This window comes from Aedes albopictus, chromosome 2, assembly GCF_035046485.1.
Source record: "Aedes albopictus strain Foshan chromosome 2, AalbF5, whole genome shotgun sequence".
Taxonomy (NCBI): domain Eukaryota; kingdom Metazoa; phylum Arthropoda; class Insecta; order Diptera; family Culicidae; genus Aedes; species Aedes albopictus.
In genome coordinates this window covers 34,069,327-34,093,129 of record NC_085137.1, presented here as the reverse complement: position 1 = coordinate 34,093,129, position 23,803 = coordinate 34,069,327, and the positions used below count along the sequence as shown (strand labels likewise).

General features: G+C 37.1%; 1 protein-coding gene and 1 non-coding gene across 5 annotated transcripts in view; both read right to left on the bottom strand.

Annotated features, from left to right (window-relative positions):
• Window positions 1-21,210, bottom strand: part of LOC109621391 (forkhead box protein D3) — an 85,008-nt gene extending 63,798 nt beyond the window's left edge. For all 4 annotated transcript variants that reach the window (XM_029876736.2, XM_029876735.2, XM_029876733.2 and 1 more), the window contains exon 1: window positions 20,335-21,210. In XM_029876736.2, coding sequence (XP_029732596.2) covers window position 20,335 — 1 coding nt within the window. In that variant the 5' untranslated portion in view covers window positions 20,336-21,210. The remainder of the gene's footprint in view (window positions 1-20,334) is intronic.
• On the bottom strand, window positions 9,822-9,893 carry Trnam-cau (transfer RNA methionine (anticodon CAU)). Its single transcript has one exon. It is a non-coding gene; the product is annotated as a tRNA-Met (tRNA).
• Window positions 21,211-23,803: the final 2,593 nt, after the last annotated feature.

Below are 23,803 nucleotides of genomic sequence, written 5' to 3'. Positions count from 1 at the left end.
TTGAAGGCGTGCACGTGGTTTCTCTAGATACATGTTTGTGTAGCAACTCGTAGCTACTAGCAAGAAGAGATTAAACTTAACTTTTTTTGCAATTACAAAAAACTTTGTATGCAACTCGTTGCAAAACTCGATTTTTTCAGCACTCTTCGTATTTATCCAACTCGGCAAGCCTCGTTGGATAAATGTACGACTCGTGCTGAAAAAATCATCATTTTGCAACTTGTTGCATAAATAACTATTATGCAACGATTATTTTCATTATGCAACTCATTTGAGTTGCATTATGAACATTATGCAACGGAAAATTAGGTCATTATAATATTTAAATGAGTAGTATAAAATATAAATTATAATACTGAATTGCATAAAAATAGTTCCAGTGTTATGATTTTTTTCATACATTTTTTGCAAGAAAAAAGAGATTTTTTGAAAAAAAATCCTCCCCATTTTTTTATATTCTGATTGTTCAAGGACACCACAAGGTCCTCTAGTAACGGTTTTCTTTTTAATTTGTGCTTTCAGTTGAGCAGTTAGACTGTAATCATAGTCACGACAAACCTCTTTGAAGAAAACACATTTGACAGAAAATGTTATAACTTTGGAAATAAGCAATATTATTTCATGTTCTCAAACTGATTTTACACATTAAATATTGTACTATTACGTATTACGTAAAAAGAGAATTTGAAAAAAATAATTTGGTCAGGGTAATTGTTCCCTTCGTTGCGGTAGTAACTATTGTTGTAGTAGTGGCATTTAAGCTCTTTATCGACTGAAATGTTACCAAAAGATATTTTAAATAGATGTATTATGTTTCAATCATAAGATTACACCATTTTTTTTTATTATTTGTTTAGTTGGTAGGCTCGTTCGTGTATAACACATTGCTGAGTCGCATACGTTATTGTTAGTTTTACAATATTACAATATTAATTGTATATTAAAAACAAAGAAAAACAAATCAATCATGAAAGAAAACTATTTGGTCTAACGGAACACCAGCGGCTACGGCTATCCTCTTCTTATCTTCTGCAATCAGCAATCGTCGTTCGCTTTCATCCTCAATCCAATCGTACGTTGCGACTCTGTACCTAGCCTCGGTGGGCGATGCATCACGAACAACAGTCACCGCACTGCTACCGCCATCGCTAGGCGAAGGTTGGTCTTTGCTTCGCTTCTTCTGTGCCTGGTTAGACACAGAGGCTGACTCCGGGTCTGAATCCAACGAACGCTGCCGTTTCGATTCCGTTTTGTTCGCTTTGTGTTCCTTCTTTTTACTTTTTTCTCGAAACTATTCTCTGTCGCTTCAACCATTTTATCTGCTTCGATGTCTGCTTCTTCTTGCTCCCTGCCAAGGTCATCGTGTGCTGCCGTATTCAATCGCTGTTCTTCATTTTTTCGTCGCTCACGCTGGAGTGGACATAACCTTTTCAGGTGTGTGTCTGACTTACAGATGAAACACTCTTGTTTCACCCCCTCATAGTAGACTCTACCTTTTCGGTTACCAAAAAGCAGAATCTCGGGAATTTGCTGCTCGATGTTTATATAGACACCCCGAATTCCGGTGAACATATTCAACTGAAACTCGGCCGGAAAGCGCTCGCGAACGGTACGCTTTACTGCTCCGTATTTCGCAAACGCTGATGCCAGATCGTTGTCTGAAATTTCCGGTGGTAGGTCGAATACCCGGACATAGCGAGTATTCCCTGCTACTGACATTCGGACCATCACTATCTTCCCGCTATTGTAGTGGAAGGGCAATGGACTTATCCACCGATGAACCGAATTCATCGCGGTCCGAGAATTTTGACACTAGAGCGGGGCCGTTCCAATCAGAATTGGACGATTCTGATTGGAACAGACCCCGCTCTAGTGTCAAAATTCTCGGACCGCGATGAATTCGGTTCATCGGTGGATAAGTCCATGACTTTGCATTGTTCGCAAACACAAAGTTCATTGCTTCCTGACACTTGAAGCGAATGAACACTGATTTTTCGTCAGAAATCTTGTATGCCGTCTCCATCATAGATTGATCTCCCTTCAGCGTTCTGATAAAACACGCCATATCTGCTACATTTGGCTGATCAGCATCTCTGGGAAACAGGAATGCCAACGTATTCTTCACTGCAACTTCGCCTGCCATGACGGTCGGAATTCACACACACCGCGTACCACCAAAAACACAACGAAAACAAGCCAGCGACCGAACAAAGCGTCTGTTCACATCGAGAGATGGGCATCAACTGATTACACCATTTGTGTGCTTATGATTTGTCCAAAAACCTACGTTAAAAAAAAATTCCTTAATATTTTTGATGCTGTGTTCCTATCCTCCAAAATCCCATACAAATCCAATCGGATGCCGCAACCAGTGATGGAATTACTCCCAAGTAACATTTTGATAATCAATTAGTCTTGTAGTGGTTTTGAAAACCGTCATAAAACCTTATACATTTTATTTTGGTTTTATTCTGGTAGTAAGAATCTCTTTTAGTCTATTTAACCAAACAATGTTACTAAGGCTCTCCTCATGAAGCAATTCGCGAGTGTAAAGCCAACACAAGGCTTACTCACGATTCCGAGAGTAAAAAGTGTGTGTGTTTATTCGCACCCGCCTGCTTCGTGAGTAACAAACAAAACAGAAACACTCATGAGCTTTTATTCGTGAAGAACTAGTGGAGGGGCGGTAAGCAATGAGAGTATATTACAGGTGGGGAAGAAGAAGAGCTGGCTATGTATTAGTAGGGAAAGAAAAATGTAAACACAAATAGTGACGTCACTATTTGACACGCGTTCTTATGGGAGCTCGCTTTGATTGTAGTAGTGACATGTTTTGCACCAGACACGGATCTCACGCACACGAACTATCTTCTTCCCCACCTGTAATATACTCTCATTGGGCGGTAAGTGCATTTTGTTGTGGTTATAATAACAAATCCAGTGATTATCCAACATAAACTAATGCTTTATGCTTCATTGTTCCTGAAAAGCAGCACTGCCAGTCGTTAAAATGCGTTTTTCGTCAAAATGCAAAAAACTCACGAAGCTTCGCGAATCACATGCGAGTGCTAGCAAGCTTCGTTAACTCACGAATAAAGAAGTGCGAGTATTCTCGGGCCCCTGTTGTTCACGAGTATGTTTGTTTTGGTTTGTGTCTGCTCAGCTGAAATCTTCATCATTTTCCATCCCTGGCCGCAACAATAGGAACCAACATTATTTTTTTCCTCCATAATAGGAACAGTGTGCCTAATGTTGGTGCAAGCGATTTATTATCGAAAACAGTAAAAAACGATAGATTTCTTATTTTTCCAGGCAAATTTGGATAGAAAACTTCCGACTTACGTTTTGAAACCCTTCATTAGGTGGTACGATGTTTTTTTTTTTTATTTATTTACACTGATACCACTACGATGGGCAAACTTGCCATACATACTTTTACAAAAGTTCAAACTTTTCCTTATTTTCACGCACCTCAACATATATAACCCCTTAAAAACTCGCCAAATGTTGCACACCTCATATGGACATGGAGTATGCAACAATTGGTGAGTTTTAAGGACAGACTTGTTAGAATCCCAAATGACCGCCACAATAGCCGACTTTGGTACCTACTCACGATTTTGAAAGCACAATTTTTTTCGTAAACAAAACCAGTGCACCTGAGCTTCTCATTTTAAGCTTATTACAAGTGAGCAAGAAGAGAATAATAAAATGCACTATTGTTTGAAACTTGCTTCTTGAGATTTGTGCGTCTGAAGTTATGATGCACTGTTGAAGCGGGATTTTAAGACGTTTGTCTTTAACGGCATGCAATAATTGGTGATTTAGCTTACTTGGTACAATTTGTAGGTCATGAGACGCCGTTAAATGCCGTCCTCCAGTTTACCGCCAGGTATTATTCACAGCACTTTTCACACAGAAAATAGACGTTTATTTTTGTTCGCTCTCTTGTGTAAAACTTTGTAACGATCATATTTTAGTATGTCGTTATGCTCTTGTTGCATGGCGCTAGCGTCCCATCACTTTTAGTGGCATGTTGTCATTTTACTTTCTCTGATTTGCCGTTTTTGGCATTTAGGTGCTACCGTCGCTTTGTGTGCTAGGACAATTTATTGATTAACAAGGCCATCGTGTAGTCAAAAAAGCTTACATATAGGGCAGTCTCCGTTGGTGGCATGGAGGTACACTTTGATTCTTTACACACGTTCTAATGAAATTTTGTTCGAGCCTCAATCACAGAGAACAGACGTTTAAGCTCGAACAGAAATACGTCGAAATCGTGTGTAAAGGATGTAAGGGTACCCTTGAGTGTACCTCAACGCCACCAACGGAGATTGCCCCACATATAAAGTCGATTTGACCCCACGATGGCAGTGTTCATCGTTAAAATACACTAACCCACAAAGCGATACGAGCGCCAAACGGCCAAAACGGCGAGCACTGCAAATAAAAATGACAACACAACAATACAAGCGATGGGACGCTGGCGCCACGCCACGGGAGCATAACCACATACTCTGATATGACCGTTTACAAAGTTTACACAAGGCAGAAAGCGAAGAAAGACGTCTGTTCTCTGTGCCTCAATGTCTGTTCTCTGTGCTTTACGCTCGCAGACTCCGAAGTCTCTCCGATAGACTTCTTTCAACGTTCACGATTCATGGCAGTATGCATGCAGCCTACGAGACTTCAGCTGATTTCGCAGACCTAAAAGAGGTCAGAATCCATATTTTCAACTCGTGGGTAACATCATTATCACATCGTCACTAGAGTACCGAGATAAACACATTCGTCCACATCATCAAACTTTTCACCACGTAGCATCACTTCGTCACCACCATGGTCGAAACAAAGTTGACCACAAGCAATGTATACTTGTACGCCACCTTGAAATCAATAAACAAGGTGATGGGTCTACCATTTGTACTCCCGAAATTGATCGAGAATCTGTCGCAGGGTGAACAGCTGATCCGTCGTTGATCGGCCCTCACAAGACGCTACCTGATATTCACCGACGAAGTACTCAGCAATCGGCTTCAGCCTGTTAAACGGAGTTTCTGACAAAATTCGGTTTCAACATCATGAGGAATTTCCAATATAATAAAAAAATGAGCAAAAATTGTGTCTCGCTGGAGACACGAAAACTGCATAATTTTTTTAATCAGTTTTGACATAAAACTGTTTCGGAATAGAGTTTACTGGAAAAGCTCACAACAAATACCAATGTTATACAAAATCACAACATTTGGAAGAATAAACCCTGCAATTTTCCGTTGATCAGAATATCTTTTCATTTATATTTTATTTTTTATCACAATTTTACTTTGCCCCATGATCTATATGCTGCTTACTGGAATAACCTATGTTTGATGCTATCAGATTGGCTGCCAAAAATGTTTCGATTGATTTTATCATGAATTCAAACGATAGGTTTCCGAGAGGTTCAAAAGGATTCCAAAAGTATTGTTTCAGGGACCTTCCAAGATATTTCAAGGGTTTGCTGGATGATTTAAAGGAACTTCGGAGCTGTTTTGGGGGTTTCTAGGGCATTTCAGAAGGTTACAGGAGGATTCAACGGGCTTCAAAAAATAGTTTCAGGAGTTCTAGGAGGGATTTCACGACCCCTATTAGTAGTTTGAAGGGATTCCAGAGTGTTTAATTAAGGCGTTTCAAAGAGACTTCCCCTCCTTTAGATTCTAGAGCTCCAATTACTTTCCGGGCACTGTTATCCCGAATAAGACATATTCTTATATGCGATACTGATAAATCATGTTCATCCAGAAATTCCTCTATCAATTTCTCCAGTAATTTCAGCACATGTTAATTTAGGAATTCTTACTGGGATTTAACCAGAAATTTCTGGTGAAATCCACCAAGAAGTTTTCCTGGTGAGAGAAATCCTAACTGATAATGCTTGAGCAATACCAGCAAGAATATGTGATGAAATCTGAGTAGGAAATCCTGAAAGAACCCTAGCAGGAGTTTTACTAAGAGAAACTTCTAGAGCAATCTCTGGAGGAATGTTTGGAGGAATCACAGAAAGCATTTGTATAAGAAAAATCTTCGGAGCAATCCCAGAAAAAAAAAATCTAGACAAATCCTATCAAGCATTTCATGAGGAATTCTAAGAAGATGTCCCCAAAGGTTTGTCCAAGAATTTCTCTTGGATTTCCTCTAGAAATGCCTGATGGCATTCTTTACTGTTAGATTTACTGAAGAAATGTCTCCAAGAATTCCGGCTTGAAGTTCCTCATGTAATTCGTGCTGGGATTTCTCCAAAGATTTCTTCATGAATTCCCTCAGAGTCCTCGATACATTTCTCCAAGTAGTCATGCAGAAATTGTTATAGGAATTCCTTCAAAAATACCCACTGGAATTCTCCAGAAATTACTTTTGTGACACCTCAAAGGATTTTTTCCGTAAATGCCTTCAAGACTTCTTCTTGGCATTTGCCCACGTATTTTTTCAATAGTTTCTTATGCCCGATGAAATTCGTGCACATGTTCCATTTGTGATTTTTAAAGAGATTTTTTTAAAGGATTCTTCCAGAAATTTATCTCACAATTTCTCCAAGAATGCTTGTTCATTCTAAGGATTCTTCTATGGAATTACCTCTAACAATTCTTGCAGGAATTCCTCTACTCTTAATGGGATTCCCTCCTCTCTAGCATTTCCTGCTGTAATATTTCCATGGATCTTTCTAGAAATTCATCCAGAGATTTTTTGAAGCATTTTTTTATGAACTCCTCTAGACATTCTACCAGGTATTCCTCTTGGTTTTCTTACTAGAAATTCTCTTGATTTTTGGGAACTCCTACTGGAGCTGCTCCAGGACCGCAACTGGGATTCCTCCAAATTTTTCTGGTCAAAATCATCAAGAATTTTATTTAAGGGTTTGCCATGCAATCAATAACTGCAGGAAATTCTACCAAGAAGGACTCGCAAAAGTAATGATTGGAGATATTTGGAAATGCTTGAGATTTATCCGCGAAACTTCCTGAAGATGTTTTAGAAGGAATGCTAGCAGGTATTCCTTGGTATTCCTAGAGAAATTCTTGAAGAAGTCTCCGAAGGAATCATTGGAGCCATTTCAGGAGAAACAAGAGGACTCCCTGGAGGAATCCCAAGAGGAAATCCTGGAGGAATCCTAGAATTTTAACAGCATTTTCTCAAGCATTTCGAGATAGTACTCCAATATAGTTATTTCTCTTGGGAGTCCTCCATGAATTCCTGGAAGATTTCCAGCAGGAATTGCTGGAGAAACCCCGGCAAGAACCACGAATTCCTGGAGAACTTCCAACAAAAATTTCAAAGATATCTCAAGAGGATTTAAAAAAAAATAGCAAGTGAAACTCATTGTAGTATTTGTAGAGAAATTCTGCTCCAAATCCTTCCTATGATTCCTCCAAGAATCGAAATAAAATTCGTTGTGATTTTTCGAAAGATTTCGGTAAGGACTTATTTAGAAATTTCCTTTGGAATACCTGCAGAAATCCATGCTAGGATTCCTTCAAGAATTCCCTGCAAGACTTCCAGGTGGATTCTACCAGAGATTGCTGAATAAATCTCAGCAGCATTCCTGGAGCAATCCCAGCAACAATCCCCAAATGAATCCTTAGTGAATTTTCAGCTGAATCACCGATAAAATCCAAAGAAGAATTTTTGAAATATTCCTTGTGTAAATCTCTGAAGGAATCAATCTAGTTTGTACGGCATTCTTTCCCAAAATACATTTTTCTGAAACTTTGCAGAAGACAGCAATACTCTATGAAAAAGTGGATTTCTATCTTAATTTTAGTACACTTCAACCTCGTTTTACGTCCACTTTTGGCTGAGCAACAAAAAAATCTACAACTAAGACAATGAGCAAACTTCACATTTTTATATTTTTATATTTTGTAAACTTCTATTGATCGAGAAAATGCTTCAAAAATATGAAAATGTTAAGTATGCTTATTGTTTTGGCGGTAGAATTTTTTAAAGATCAACTAATCGTGGACGTAAACAAAGAACAAGACGTTCATCAAACCCCTATTGTTTCTATCACAGTCACAAAACTGTCATCAGGTTCCACCAAAAAGGTCATTCTCTCAGCAATTGATATGACAGTTCTCTGAGCTATTTCTCCATACTTCAGAAATTCCTCAAAATATTTTTGTAGATTTTTTCCGGAACACTCTTTAATGCTCTGTACATATTTTTCATAAAAGGTGTCCCGAATAAAATTGCACCACGAGAAAATATGTATTATAGTTACATCAAAATTACATCGGAGTCGATTAAGTATTGATTGAGACTTCTCCGAAGTTTGAAAACAGAAATCTCATAAAAAGTTTCGCCAAAAACTCTGAGTTAACAAAAGTGGGTTTATATTTCTCTCAAACACTTTGAATGTTCCCAAACACCTTCACACAATTCAACACTTTTGAAGTATGTAAATTTTTTCAGATTGGCTTTATACATATACCCATATATTAATATAAATATTATTCATATATAGTTTACGGACCTATGGACGAATCTAAAAGAGTCATTTTGATTCCTCAAAACTGCAATGCCGATTCATGTAACTCCATATTCACATATAAAAGTTATCTCGTGTCAGACCTCCCCCTTTCAGAAAAAAGGTCTTTCTACGCCAATGTTAACAAATCAGATAATTAGTTCAGATGTGTTAGGTACACAAATGTGATTTAACTTTTGTATATAACAAACATTTTATTCTTAACGTGAAGTGTTCAGTAACTATTAATATATTAGGGGGATTCACTTAACAGCGTAAAATGATTAAACTGATTAAACGTCGTGATCACCGAGGCAATCTTTGATTATTTCATTCGCAAAATCATAAAACATTTCAAATAAGCAGAAAATCATGGCTCACGCAGCAGTTTAATATGTTTAGTGAGTACCCCTATTAATGTAAATAATTTCAATAATAAAGTGATTACTACTTACTCTATAAATACTAGACTTTTGAAATCTCCACAAGATTATTCAGTATTGCATTGTTCCTTCATCATGTTGCTTGCTTTAAAAATGCCTTTAGCAATGAATCTACTTGGAACAGATACCTCTAACTGCCATCGTTAGACGATACACGTGAAATCGACCGTACTCTACTCAGGTGTGTCCTTTCCCTCCTTCCATCCAGTAACCTGGCTAGTGATAGGTACTCGTTGCCAGACTCCGATCACAATGCAGGGTGCAGACACGTGCGTACCATTACCTCGCCCTGCACCGCCGCAGGAGCCATACAAGGAGCGCGCATGTGAGAAAAAGTATCATCTTTCCGACCGATCTCAGTCGGCAGTCGGTGGGCTCCTATTTTTTCTGATTCCTGTGAAAACCGACCATCAGTACCTATGTAGTAGCTACATAGATGTGATTATTGGAACGGATGGAATTCCTTATCATCGCGAACAACCCTCGCAGCCAATTTACCGAGCGAAGTCAGATTGATGATAATTAATCAGAAAAGGTTATCAGTTATCATCGCCGGGATCAAGTTGATCAGCCTGCGGGTAGTCAGTAGTGTGCTGCGCATTATTCACCGCAGGCTTGGGGGAATTATCATCGAATCGCATGCAGTGCAAGGGCAGATAGAGGAGACCCTGGTGGAGATAAGTATTTGCTGCCGCTTGATGATAAGCACACAACTTAATGCGTCAGATGCATAAAGTCCAAATTTATTAAAACCGTATGGTAATTTTATTATTTTTTGTTTCAGACTGTGATTGGAATGCATTGACTTCTGCCGTAATTGGATTACGCATCTTGGATCATAAAATTGAGGCAAATCATCAAATAATAAAGAGCCATAGCAGAGCGTAGTTTCGATCTACGGACCTCTGGGTTATGGGCCCAGCACGCTTCCACTGCGCCACTCTGCTTTGATGGCATTGTTGCAACCAATAACCATATACGACCAGAAGCGTAGAAAGGAAGGCCAAGAGAAAGGCTGAGTTTTCGAACATCACCTATGCTAGCGCATGGAAGGGATTGTGAATGTCATATTTACGGTCAGTAGTATGCTAGTAAAATATTAATTTAGGTTATTAAATGTTTATCTATAAAGATATTATGTTGTGAAACTTTGTTTTTTTTTTCAATTTGATATTGCATTTTATGTTCTGTTCTGGTTCTGTTCGAGTTCTGTTGTTGTTCTGTTCAGGCTCTATTCTAGTTCCGATCTGGTTCTGTTCTGGTTATGTTCTGGTTCTGTTCTGGTTCTGTTCTGGTTCTGTTCTGGTTCTGTTCTGGTTCTGTTCTGGTTCTGTTCTGGTTCTGTTCTGGCTCTGTTCTGGTTCTGTTCTAGTTCTGTTCTGGTTTTGTTCTGATTCTGTTCTGATTCTGTTCTGGTTCTGTTCTGATTCTGTTCTGTTATTTTATCCAATTTATATTTTTTTTTTCTCGTCAGAAAAGTCAGCAGCAAAGCCACTGAAAGAACTTAAAGTCAAATAACTAATAGTGTTATTTTTATCCGTATTTAGAAGATTTTCAGCCTTGGTAAACATTTTTTTGCTTATCAAATATTAAGAGCACTTGATGTACACAATTACATTCTGCTTAGTTAGCATATCCCTCTCTATTTGTAGCTTCAATGGTGACGGTATATGTGCACAATCCAGGCAAATTAAAAATACTCTAATTCACAGCATTATCAGCCAGACTCGCGCTTTGCTGGAAGTGCTGAAAAGAGATGTCCACGCTATCATCCAAACAGCTCCCCATCCAAAACCATGAATGCATGCACATTGTAGGCTTGTCCCGGTCGTCGTCGATAGGATGATTATCGCAACGCAGGGAACATCCATGGTTGGTTGCCGGGAGAAATTTTGACTTCATTCATTACTTGGGGATCTTCCCTAGCTCGGTCGGTATGAGGCTGGGTTTAAATCACTGCCGCGTGAATCTCAATCAATGACTTTGAAAATGCTGAAAAAAAAACAGCCTCTGTCCAATTCGGTATGCAGAACAAGTAAAATAAAAAGATGATGACCAAGTCGTAACTTGCTCGCTCTTTGGCGAGACGACGTGTGACCTACGGGGCCGGCCACAGCAAGAACACACCGATAGCGCAGTAAACATTCGTTTTATAATTTATGAGATTAAGGAGCCAAGCAGCCAGCGCCGGAGCGACACATCACTATCAAGTGCACTTGGATTAAATAAATTTGAATGCCTGCCTACAATTGAGAGAAAGGCGGATTGCGCGCGCGCACGCTCGTCTGTCTGCACACTCTGGGTCAGCCAAAAGGTCGCCGGGCACTCTTCAACTTGGCATAGTTATCAGCTCTAGGAGAGTTCATACAAATGTGATGGATGATCATGCTGGTGATTTCCCCAAATCAGAGGAAAAAAAGCGAATTCTTGGAGATAGATTATATTGTTACACAGTACGGTACGGTGCTTTGTGTAGCGGCAAAGGCATGACATGAATTAATTAATATTTGATTGCTGAAAAAATACAAAACATCGGGTGCAAGTGTTTTGAAAACATCGAAATTGGAAGGGGCTAGAGGCGTGAATTCGTTAACCTTATGAAAAGAATCTCAAGTTATGTTCTTTTAAATTGCTATATGTTTAGTTGAACTTTATTATGTGATAAATACTGTATGGATGGAGACATGGATGACTTTGAGAGTTAAGGTACCCCGGGGCAAGTGGGACCTAAAAAAGTGCTAGTTTGATTTTGTCATCCCGAAAAACTCTAAACTTAAATAATTTTATAATTTCAAAGGTTCTAAAAGACATTGTTGATATATTTCTTCATATTTACGGGCATTAAAACTGTTTCAAAAATTCTAAACTCTATATATCATGCATACAAAGAAAAGTTTAGCAGATCTTCATATACTCCATTTAACGGGGCAAGTGGGACCTATTCGGAATTTTTGTACATATGACTTAATATAGTTGCTGCTTGTAAGGTAGCATAAGTATAAATATTTCATACGATATTTCATAGAAACTGGTGTTGGAAGAGATTTGTGGTACCGTGCATAAATTACGTAACACATATAACAACGAATTACTGAGAGAAAAAGTTGATTTAACTCTAGCAGCTCGTGCAAAAGCAATTTCTTTACACAAAAAGCACCATAAAGTTAAATGACGGAAGATTACAAAACTTGCTTTTCATATTACATAGTTGATGAATCTCACCAAAAGATTTTTCAAGATTTACAGATGTACATAATTTTACAATCATTAAAGATTTTTAAAGATTTTTTAAATCGTGAAATTTGGATAGGTCGTTTTCCTATTTTTTATACTTTATGAACGATTCCTTAACACTCAGAAAAACTTATTTTGCAGCGAAAAACGTAAAAATAATAGAATAAAAGACAATAATGTGAAAAATAGACGGTTTCGAAAACAAAATGTTTTATCCAAGACTTCACCAATTTAAACAATAGCTTCATCATCAAAATAGAAGTAATTAAGTATAATTCAACGATTGATTACTTAAGACCTCGATTTTTACTTCAATTTTGTGTAAATTTAAAACTGGAAGCATTTTATCATTTTTTCGGTTTTTGATTTTTTATTAAATAACGAAGCAATATTTTCAAAATCGGTTTTCGTACACATGTAGAGTATGGATCAAGGTATCTTTTGATTTTTTTTTTTGAGGTGGAAAATGTTTTCCATTTTAGCAGAAACCATTTTTTTGTGAAATTTTGTTCAAAAATGGTTTCTGCAAAAACGAAAAACATTTTCCACTACAAAAAAATCAGAAGATACTTTGATCCATACTCTACATGTGCACGAAAACCGATTTTGAAAATATTGCTTTGTTATTTAATAAAAAATCATAAACCAAAAAGTGAGGAAATGCTTCCAGTTTCGCCTTAAGCTGAAGAAAGTTAGATCAAACTATGGAATTGTGTTTGTTCACTCTCATAGATCTTACTTGCCCCAGATGCTGAAATACACTGGGGTAAGTGAGAGCAATTAACTAAAGGCAATAAATGGAAATAAATTGCCACTTTATCGCTTGAAATAACTTGCAAGCACTCCAAATATTATCTTGAAACTGGAAAAGTTTAACTTTATTTGTTATTCTCTTTTTAGACGACGAATGTAGTAGAGTACGTTTATCTCACTTAGTGAATTGAAAATGATACAGGGTGCGGCAGGAAAAAATGCGAAAAGTTCAAGGCACTATTACACGCTAAATATGGGATATATATGACTATTTTTTCATGACAGTGTATCAGTCAATGTCTATATTCTAGCACTGAAAAATAAAAATAAACACATTTGACGTTTAACATGTGATAATGTAGGCCTAATAAGCGGATATCAATAAACTGCGCGCCCAATGGTCATTAAACAAAATGACTATAACAGTAACAAAATTAGCTCAAATTCGATGAACAATCAGACCACACTGATCCAGAGCCATGTAGTTTCACATACCAGATGAAATAAGTACATATATTCGATGATATTGTAGAGAAAATCAAAAATTTTGTTTTATCAGATGCGAAATTTAGCGACCTGTGTGATTTTCTGCGGTTTGAAAATTCTGGTTGTCTTCATCTTCAGGCGCCACCCTGTAAAGGTTAGTGACCAAAATGGGAAATTTTTTAATTAACTTTTCAGAAAACTAGCCTATTATAGATCATGGAACGTTGAAACATAGATTGGTTAATGTCAAATGGACGAAAATGAGGTATGAAGTTGAAAAACACTTTCGCATTTTTTCCTGCCGCATACTGTATATGAACAACAATAAGATATATGGCATCTTTATGGTGGAAACAATAACAATTTTTGTATTCAAAGTATCTGTTGGTGTTGTACCTATGTTTTCCACGAAGAACGTTTGCCCTAAAAATTGAAAATAATAAAAATAATAGCTGTAGGTCTCACTTGCCTCGGATTCTCACTTGCCCCGGGGTACCTTATATATTTACTAAAAAATCATTATGTTTAATTCATTCTTCAATCAAACCGAATGTAACCATTTACGGAAAAAAGTAATTTTCTTTATATAGGGGAAATTGTGTATTTTCAGCAGTTATGTTCTCTTCATCATGGTTTTTTTTTAAAGCTATTGAACTCAAAGTTTATGAGGCAAACTTCCCAACCTACACAAAACAAAATCGTTGCCTCAGAACGAAATTTAATGAATTGTGTCAGTACTGACAATAACCAATTATGTGAAATGTGGTCTTGATCAGAAGTCAATTTATTTATCAACACTATCAAGTATTTTACTCTAAAGATACATCCCAATTTATTTAAAATTTATTTTTAAAATAAAAAAAAATAAAAAACGTAAGAAAAGTACCGTAGTCTGGAGGGCAACAAGGTAGAGTTGATCACGATGAGACCCACATTCATTAACCACTACGCTTTGTACAAATTTATTTCAATAGTTGATCTCTTGACGATCGTTAATTTTGTGATCACTATTGATGATTTCATAATAATTTTTAATTGGCATCGGAACCATTGGCGAATCTAGCATTTTCTTTTTTCTCACTCATCCTCCTTGATAAACACAAAAAAAAGCGGGATGCAATCCCTCCTTCCTTCTCTTTCTAGTGTTTGTTTAGGAGAGTGAGCAAGAAAAAAGAAAAAGCTAGATTCGCCAATGATCGGAACTATCAACAAATGTTTTCAACTGTTATTAAATTTCTGACACCGCCAACCGGACAGATAAGATTCACTCTAAATTACTACGGGTAAGCGTATATACCCTATTATATTAAGGTGAAAAACAAATGAAACGAAATCTGACGAATTTCATCCAAATTCATAGTTCAACTAATTTCGGTAAATTTTACTAAAGCTACTTAAACCATATAAGTACCATAAATCGGAAAAAAATATCCTTTTTCATCATATATTCAATTTTTTAAACACGTACGGAGGTAGTCTCTATCAAGCTCCGTTAACAAAATTCCGACATAAAATTTAAATAAAGAATGTTCGAAATGCTGAATTGGAAAATCTTAAAACGGGGGTGAAGTTTGGTTTTTCAACTAACATACCTATTATTCAAGAATTGAAAAATTACGACACTGATTTTTCATTAAGGTCCCATTAGACATGACAAATATTTGGCCAAACAAGCCCAACAAATGACCAACACAACGTAAATCATGGCAACCTCGGATGAATGTCGGACTACAATGGCAAATATTTGTCATTATGACAAACAGTCTAATGGCCCCTTTAGGACCTAACAGAGGACCTAATAACAATGGATTGTAAGTCTCTAAATCCCTTGTAGCTGAAACAAAATCTTTGTTTTCAGATATAGTTAAAAAAACAAATATGCTAAAAGAAATCTACTATATAAATCCAAAATTAAAATTCTAGTTGATAAAGATCAAAAATGCTATATAGGGAACCGGATCCCATGTTCAGCATAGTGCTCCCACTTTCATCCTATCGAAAATAAAGCCAATAAGTGCTATTTGTGTTGTTTTTTTTTTTATTTTTGTCAAGCAGTGAGCATGCATGATAACAAAAAAGAACGGAAACAATCGGTGCCTAAATCATATGTTTTTGGAATACATCCTAGCCAACAAATTGATATCACAAACGTGGAGGCCATATACGTACAATTTGAGAAAACCACTTTGAGTTATACAATCAATTTCAGGCGAATTCATTTGGCATGTAATATATTTTTTTTTATAACTTTGCCTGGCAATATATACGATTTAGTTTTCACATGTTAAAATATAAAAAAAAGAAGTTTACAGGTCTAGATTTTCCAACCTGTAGCTCATTAATCAGATACCCTACCACTGTGTCAATCACTGACTGTAGTACGTGAAATTTAAACAAATTTAAATAACTAGACGGCCGATGAATGGCCATTGGATTTTGGGTGAATAAAATGGTGCTCTCAAATCCAGCCTATATGCTGAAAAAGGGTGCTCATACCCTAAATGCCAAGAAAATGCGGGGGAACAAGCCTCTTCGAACTCACCTAATGTTTAAAAGACAAATGTCGAGAACGGTAAAGTCTTTCTAAACAAAAAAAGCTTTGCTAATGTTGATGATTTAAAAAAGCTGTGTGTAGAAAAATAAAGGTTGTATAATTTTATTTGCTACATCTTGATGAACTTCCCAAAAATACTTATTTTCAAAATCGTATCAACTGAAGATTTATATTTTGTGAGTTGTACTAATCTTGAAATACTTTTAATGCTAACATTTTTTAGTTTCATAAGCCAGATGAACTCACACATTCCAACTTGTATTGTACATATTGATCTTTTTTCTAGGTGGTACAGTTCTAGACCGCTGTTATGAGAGTTTCTTACTTCGCGACCGTTATCAAAGAACAGAGATTTGGGGCCAATCACTGACACTAAAACAAGATTGACAGAATCCTTCAACTGTAGAGAGCTGTCCTGCCCACATTCTTGTGACAGCTGAAGGATGGAAAAAGAAGATTAGTTGGACACCTAATAAAGTACATAGAGACCACTAAACCCTTTCAGGAATAGTCACTTGCAAGAAATATACTCACTTTCTTCTATTTCAGTTTAGAAGCATGCTATCAAAAATAGTGTATGAGGGACATTTACAGGGGATACTCAAAAAGAATGGGACAGGTAATATTTACACTTTTCAAAAAATGTTAAACTCGCTGTAACTTTTCGAAAAGGGCATCAAATATTCTCAAATTTTTACTGTAAGTTAATCAACTAGTTGTGTATTAGCGGTCAAAATTTGGAAAAAACGGGCTTTTGTACACGAAGTTATAAAGGTTCTTGAAAAAGGTATAGTTATTCGATAGCCAACTTTGAGCTGTTACATCTCCGGATTCAATGAACCGAATGCAATGAAATTTTGATCATTTATGACTTATATAATGAGCTATTAAAAACTTTTGATAGTAATAATAGTTCATTTAAATTCCCTCTAATTGACTTGAATATATTTATGTTTCAAAGGAAAGCTACGAAATAGCCGGCATTAAATTGAAAAAGTAATGGGATGCATATGAAAAATAGATAAATTTACTAAAAAATCATAGAATAAATGAAATCGCTATAACTTTTTCGCTTATTGATAATTTCAAATGAAGTCAACGGTTTTTCAAAGTTCATTATATTAGTCATGTCATAAATGATCAAAATTTCATTGCATTCGGTTCATTGAATCCGGAGGTATAACAGCTCAAAGTTGGCTATCGAATAATTATACCTTATTCTAGAATCTTTTTAACTTCGTGTAGAATGGCCCGATCATTTCCAAATTTGAGCCACTGATATACAACTAGTTGATAAACTTACACTAAAATTTGAGAATATTTGATGCCCTTTTCGAAAAGTTAAACCGAGTTGAACATTTTTTGAAAAGTGAAAATTTTACCTGTCCTAGTTATTTTGAGTATCCCCTGTACATTGTAGTGTTATCATTGAATGTGTTATAGCCCAAAGTCCAAAGGATGCGTTTGGACAGCGTTTTGACACCAAAGTTTTAAAACGATATGCAGAAACAAACTCATCAAATTTGACGAATTCCAGTACTACAGTCTCGAGATGAAATTGGTGACTTTGCGTCCCCCAGAAATTAGGCATGAAGGCCATGTACCAATGTACCATGTACAAGACGTTAATAAGACCGGTGGTTCTCTACGGACACGAGACATGGACGATGCTCGAGGAGAACCTGCAAGCACTCGGAGTTTTCGAGCGACGGGTGCTAAGAACGATCTTTGGCGGCGTGCAGGAGAACGGCGTGTGGCGGAGAAGGATGAACCACGAGCTCGCTGCACTTTACGGCGAACCCAGCATCCAGAAGGTGGCCAAAGCCGGAAGGATACGATGGGCAGGGCATGTTGCAAGAATGCCGGACAACAACCCTGCAAAGTTGGTGTTTGCTAACCATCCGGTTGGTACAAGAAGGCGTGGAGCGCAGAGAGCACGATGGGCGGACCAGGTGGAGCGTGATCTGGCGAGTGTTGGGCGTGACCGAGGTTGGAGAGCTGCAGCTGCAAATCGAGTATTATGGCGGGAAATTGTTGATTCAGTATTATCATGAATTTGATGTTAACTAAATAAATGAATGCCATGTATTGAACGAATACATCGAATGTGTGAAACTTCTGCCGTACGACCACCATACCAAGACTGGCAAAAGTTTTAGGCACCCGACTGCCTATGCATTGATCTGTTTTCAATCATGGTTCTCTAAGCTCCTGATCGTTAGAACCAGGATTGAAAATAGAACAATACATAGGCAGTCGGGTGTCTAAAATTTTTGCCAGTCTTGGTATGGTGATATGAACTACCAACCACGCCGAGTTCAGGTCGTACGTCAAAAGATTCAAGCATTCGATGTATTCGTTCAATACATGGCCTTCATGCCTAATTTCTCCTTCTATAAATTTTCATACTTGTTCGCCACCTAGCGACCAATGACCATTAAATCCATTAAATTAACTTGCTAGAATTGTGTCACGTCGAACAAAAGAACACTCTGCTAAATAATCAATAAAAGACCTATTTTCCACACAAGAAGTTATGAACTGGGTGGCAGAGCTTCAGCCGAATCATCAATGCGTCTTAGTTCAGCGCAATCGTAAAAATAAGACAAGCTAAATATCTGCAAAAAAAAAAAAAAAAAAAAACAAAAAACTTGCATTTGTGATCACTGCATACTTCAATCCTTGTACATATTGATTTTTTTCTAAATCAAAAAACAATTCCAAAAATTTACTTCTCCTACACTAAACTTTCAGTGTCGTCATCTAGAAATCAAAGTTTTCGTTAATTATAGTGATCAATATTATGTGAAAATGAAAACTGATCATTGTATATTTAATGGCTATTTTTTTATGAGATGCATGCGTAAACCAAAAAAATCTAACTTATCATTTGAAATTATTCTTAAATTTGCATTGATCGATTTTTTTCATGAGAAAATTTTAAAAGTCTGAATCCGTGTGATAGCTCATCAGTGTCCTAAAATTTAGAAGGATTTTCATCAAAATTTTAAATTTATAAGTTTCTTTGTAAGTCACACCCATGGAGTTTACAACATTCTATTATAGATTTTTGATACAAATCTTAAAATTAAGATTTTTTATGAAAATTTTAAATTTAGGAAGTATTTTAAATATTGTTTTGTACTTTGAGAATATTTTTTTTATAATTTCAAATAATATTTGAAGAATATCGAAAATAATAACAATGGGTTATGCAAATACATTGAAATAGACTGAAAATGCTCTCCTGATTACATTCATCTTGGGCTCACAAAGCAGAGTGTTCGAATCGATGATTTTGTGATCAAAATTAAATAACTTTTTTCATGTTGGTTCTAGAGGTTTAACGTGTTCTACAAATTTTTTCTGCGTGTTAAAAAGCGTCTTTAGAAAAATGTAATAAATGATTAATCCCCTAGAAGTGAGATAAAAAAATTTTTTTTTTTCAAAATATTTTTTCAGAGGTTTGATGTCTTTGGCTAAGTAGTAGCCCATAAATAAGAGAAAAAATTTCGTAGAACATGTCAAAGCTCCACCTCTTACGGTTTTCGAAATATGAGGCGTTTTGTGCGAAGTGTAGCTGTAACAGATAACATCCTACAGTTTTGTGACCAGAAAAACTTTGTAGAACACGCCAAACCTCTAGAACCAACATAAAAAAGTTATTTAATTTTGATCGCAAAATCATCGATTTCGAACACTGTGCAAAGAGGGCTACGTTGAGGATCACTGGGAAAGGTATACTTATTTTGAAATGTTCACAGATTCTTATTAAACTGTTATATCCAAAAACACAATACTGTCCCATTGCAGACTCTAAACCTCACAAACTGTGAAAATGCTACTTGATCTAACTTGTAAAAGTATAAGAAAACTCCAGAAAAAATATTAATACATGGCATATTTAAAGTTCTCTTAAAACACCTAGAATACTGACAGCAACTTAATTACAGGATATAGACAAAATGATCAGGACAGGCAAAGTTTTGACTTGTCAATAAATGATCAACTAGCTGTAACTTTTCGAAAAGAGCATCAAAAATTCTCAAAATCTCACTGTAAGTTTATTAATGGTCCAAATTTAAGAAAGATCGGGTTATTGTCCGATTTTTTAAACCCTCTAAGCAAAATACTCTCTTCGAATGGGAGTAATCAGTTTATCAGGTAATCTATCTTAGGGTATCTTTAGATCAATGGTGTCCATTATTCTTCTTGTTATGATCTTCATGAACAATTTGGAAAATAATGTTTACCCATCGATAGTAAAAATTTAAAACATTTTCCGGCACCAAACTCCCTTTAACAGACACTATATTAAATCCTCCTTAAACTAAAAGTGGATTTAAAAAATCAATACTTACTGTAGTCAATTTCACTTCCGATGAGAATTTTCGAAATTTTTCCTACCGATCGTCCTCAAACAATCTGCTGCGTTTTCACCCACTCGTAGTTTCTTCCGATCGATCACCAGAGAAAAAATCTCACGTCACACCGCGAATTCCTCCGTTGATTTTCAGCACAAAAATATTATTCCTTCCAGTACGATAATAGACTTCACTTCTCACTCTTACAGCTACACAATGTTTACTTGTTAGTAAAACTTTTGAAAACACAAAACTCACGCGCACGTCGCCGTATCAGCGGAAGGAACTACTTATGTATTAACAAAACACAATATTTTCTTGAGCAGCAATATTTTCCAAACAGCTCTCACCATGCCGCCAGCCTCTGATAATCTCCACACTTCACTATGTGTAGTAAATATCCGAGGCTAGTAAATATTATCATCCAAGTGGTTCAATATTTACGAAATCCTCGGGAGAGAAACCTTTCGCGGAGGAACGTTTACAACAAACTGCGAGATGTTTAATGTTTGAACTCTGGTGCTGCACCTCCGACGAACAAACGATCTGCACATGCAGCTCCGGTCAGCCAACAGGACCAACTGATTCCGACCGACCGACTGATGCTTATTTGTTTCTTCACGGCTGATTGTGTTTCAAATCGGCCAAAACCAACCACCGAAAACGGAAAAAAACTGACTGACTCGGGCACAGACAGCCGGAGCTAGCAGCTGGCCGGTGTGTGTTTACTAAACGAAAATTGGTAGCGTACTAAACTGGCAAGGAGTTTACTTTTTCGCTTTTACTCCGCGCGAGTGAATATCGCGCGCGCGCTCCGTTCGACCAACCGTCCACGACCAACCAACAGCGACGCGAAGATGATGAGCGCGATCCTCCTCTGCTCTCACTTCGCGACGAGCGACGACCACGGCTTGTAGCCTGCACCACCATAGAAGACGAAGGGTGGGCGAGTGAGTAGCGTTCATTGTGCGGCGGAACGGCGAAGGATCGCTATTCCATTTTGTGTAGCTACAAAACAGCGACCGACAACCAATACTGAGCTAAAACTAGTGTTGAGGGATCAGACGGAAAAATTCCTACACAGAGCGGTTTTCCTCCCAGGCGATGTGCGCGCGCATTGGAAATACGGTAATACCTACACAGCCGCTCTGTGCAGAGTGCATATTCAATAAGTGCAATGCAAGCATGATGCAAGTACGAGAGTGCATCTTTCAATGGTCCAATGATGAAGCAGAGTCCGCAAAAGTGCATCGTTGGCTAACACGTGGAACCTGTGCGGTTGTGCTGAGCTTTTGACGCTGACTTGTCCCCAATTATTTTTGATATTCTTCTTGATAAGAATTACAAGAAGAAGTTCTTATTAACAACGAATGCCTAAGTAGTTTTTCAGAACATAGAGTAAAAATTTACTTCGTTATATTTGCTAATTCCCGTCATGTCAGACGGAAAATAATCAATAATCACAAATATTTCAACTTACCTTCGCCAATGACACAATAGATGAAAGCATAAAGATGTAGACTATCAACAAGACTATCAATAATCAACCTCCATACTAGAAATCGAATAACTGTCCTAGATTCTACATTTCAAGTTCACTCCACTTAAAAGTTGACCTTTTCCTTCTGTGCATATACCGATGAAAACCGCACCAGCGAAATGGTTTTTCATGACCGTTCAGTTTTCATTGTTGAACAACATAATCACCACGACTTCTTCCCTAACGTTCTGGTTTTGGATGGCTTGGGCCTAGAAATTGAGTAACTCTCGCTAAGAATGGCCCACTATTTACACCTTGTCCTTAAAAATGCTTATGGTGGTGATTTTCTGAAAGTCCTCGCCAAAAAGCTTAGGAAAATGCAATTGGTTACTCAAATTGATGGGAACTTTTGATTACACAGCGCTACATTTTTTTGTCTCAAGAGCAAACTTATGTGTCACCGAAGGATTTTGGGCCGCTGAATCCGAATCCGGGCTCAAATTTGCTCTAACACGTCACAATTTTGTGCTATACCTCAATTTATAGGGCAAAATATGCGATTTTGGGCGTTTTCGACTGCAAGCCATTAAGCTTGGAAATATTTTTTTTAAGCAATCAAAATGTTAATTGGTCAATTAACATCTAAATTAACGACTCATGCAAAATATTTCGTTTTACCTAATCAAATTTGATAGATTTAAGCATTTTATGTTACATAGTATGAAAACTTGCATGCAACTTTTGGAGGATGACTTGTATGGGAAATGTCGTACCTGTTATAAATCGCTTAAAACTATCAAATTCGATTTGGTAAAACGAAATATTTTGCATGAGTCGTTAATTTAGATGTTAATTGACCAATTAACCTTTAGATTGCTTAAAAAAATATTACCTTGATTAAAGGCTTGCAGTTGCCCGTGTAGCTGCCGGCTTAGAATAGCACTACGGACCCCCTGTTCCGGGGGTAAAAGTCCACCAAACAGGGAACCCCAATCCAAGGTGTCAGGCGACCCGTGCTGATGGATGAATGATTGAGGGGGTTTCAAAGATGCTCGATCGTTAACGGAGCCCGTAACGTGGGTAGATCGCCTTTTCGTGTTGCGTTACGGAGTAAAATCTACCGAAACCTAGTGTCGTCCTACATACTTTTCCAATTTTGGAATATGCGTTCTGGCAATTCAAGGAATCATAGTATTTAGTCCTTGTCACTGGTATCGTGGTGGCTTACGGTCTCTGAATAAAACTAAGGTATCCAACTTTACTTTGCAGATAGTTAAAAACCTCACCGTTCGAGGCTAAACTTAATGCAAAGGACATCAAATCGGGTTATGGATCCATGTATGTACTAACTCTTCAAAGACAGGTAAGTGCTGGTATGCAAGGAACATACTAGAATCCTTATTACTGAACATATGTTCCATTATTGGAATGGTATTGCTGCTAATGTTATTATTATTATCTTTATTATCGAGACTTTCAGCCGATGGCTGGTTCATCTCCGATTTGCTGCTAATGTTAAACTTCTTACTGGGGAGAATTTAGCAGTAAAACAAGGGTGATGCTAGGTTTCCGATGCGTGGCCAATATCAGTACTCTTGTTTTGTTTTCTAAGAAAACAAAACAAAAACTGTATCAAAATCGATACTTTATTGCCCCTCAATGGCAATTGAGTAATGCGACATGCACTACACGAAGGATACGGGTAATGTCACAATAGATCTAAAAACTGGTCGCAGTGACAAACCCGAACAGGAATAAAAAAAAGGCTTGCAGTCCAAAAAAAGGTAATTACCGATTGAAGTATAATGGCAAGTCCCTGTTCACCGAACGTCCTTTCATGGATCAGCTCCTCAGAATCCCGTATATTATGGATCATTTTTTGCCATATGGCATTTCAAAATTCCAACTCTAATATTAAATTTGTGTTGGTAAAGCTTAACTACGCAGAATATTGATTATTTCATTGGTGATGTACCCGATATTTCA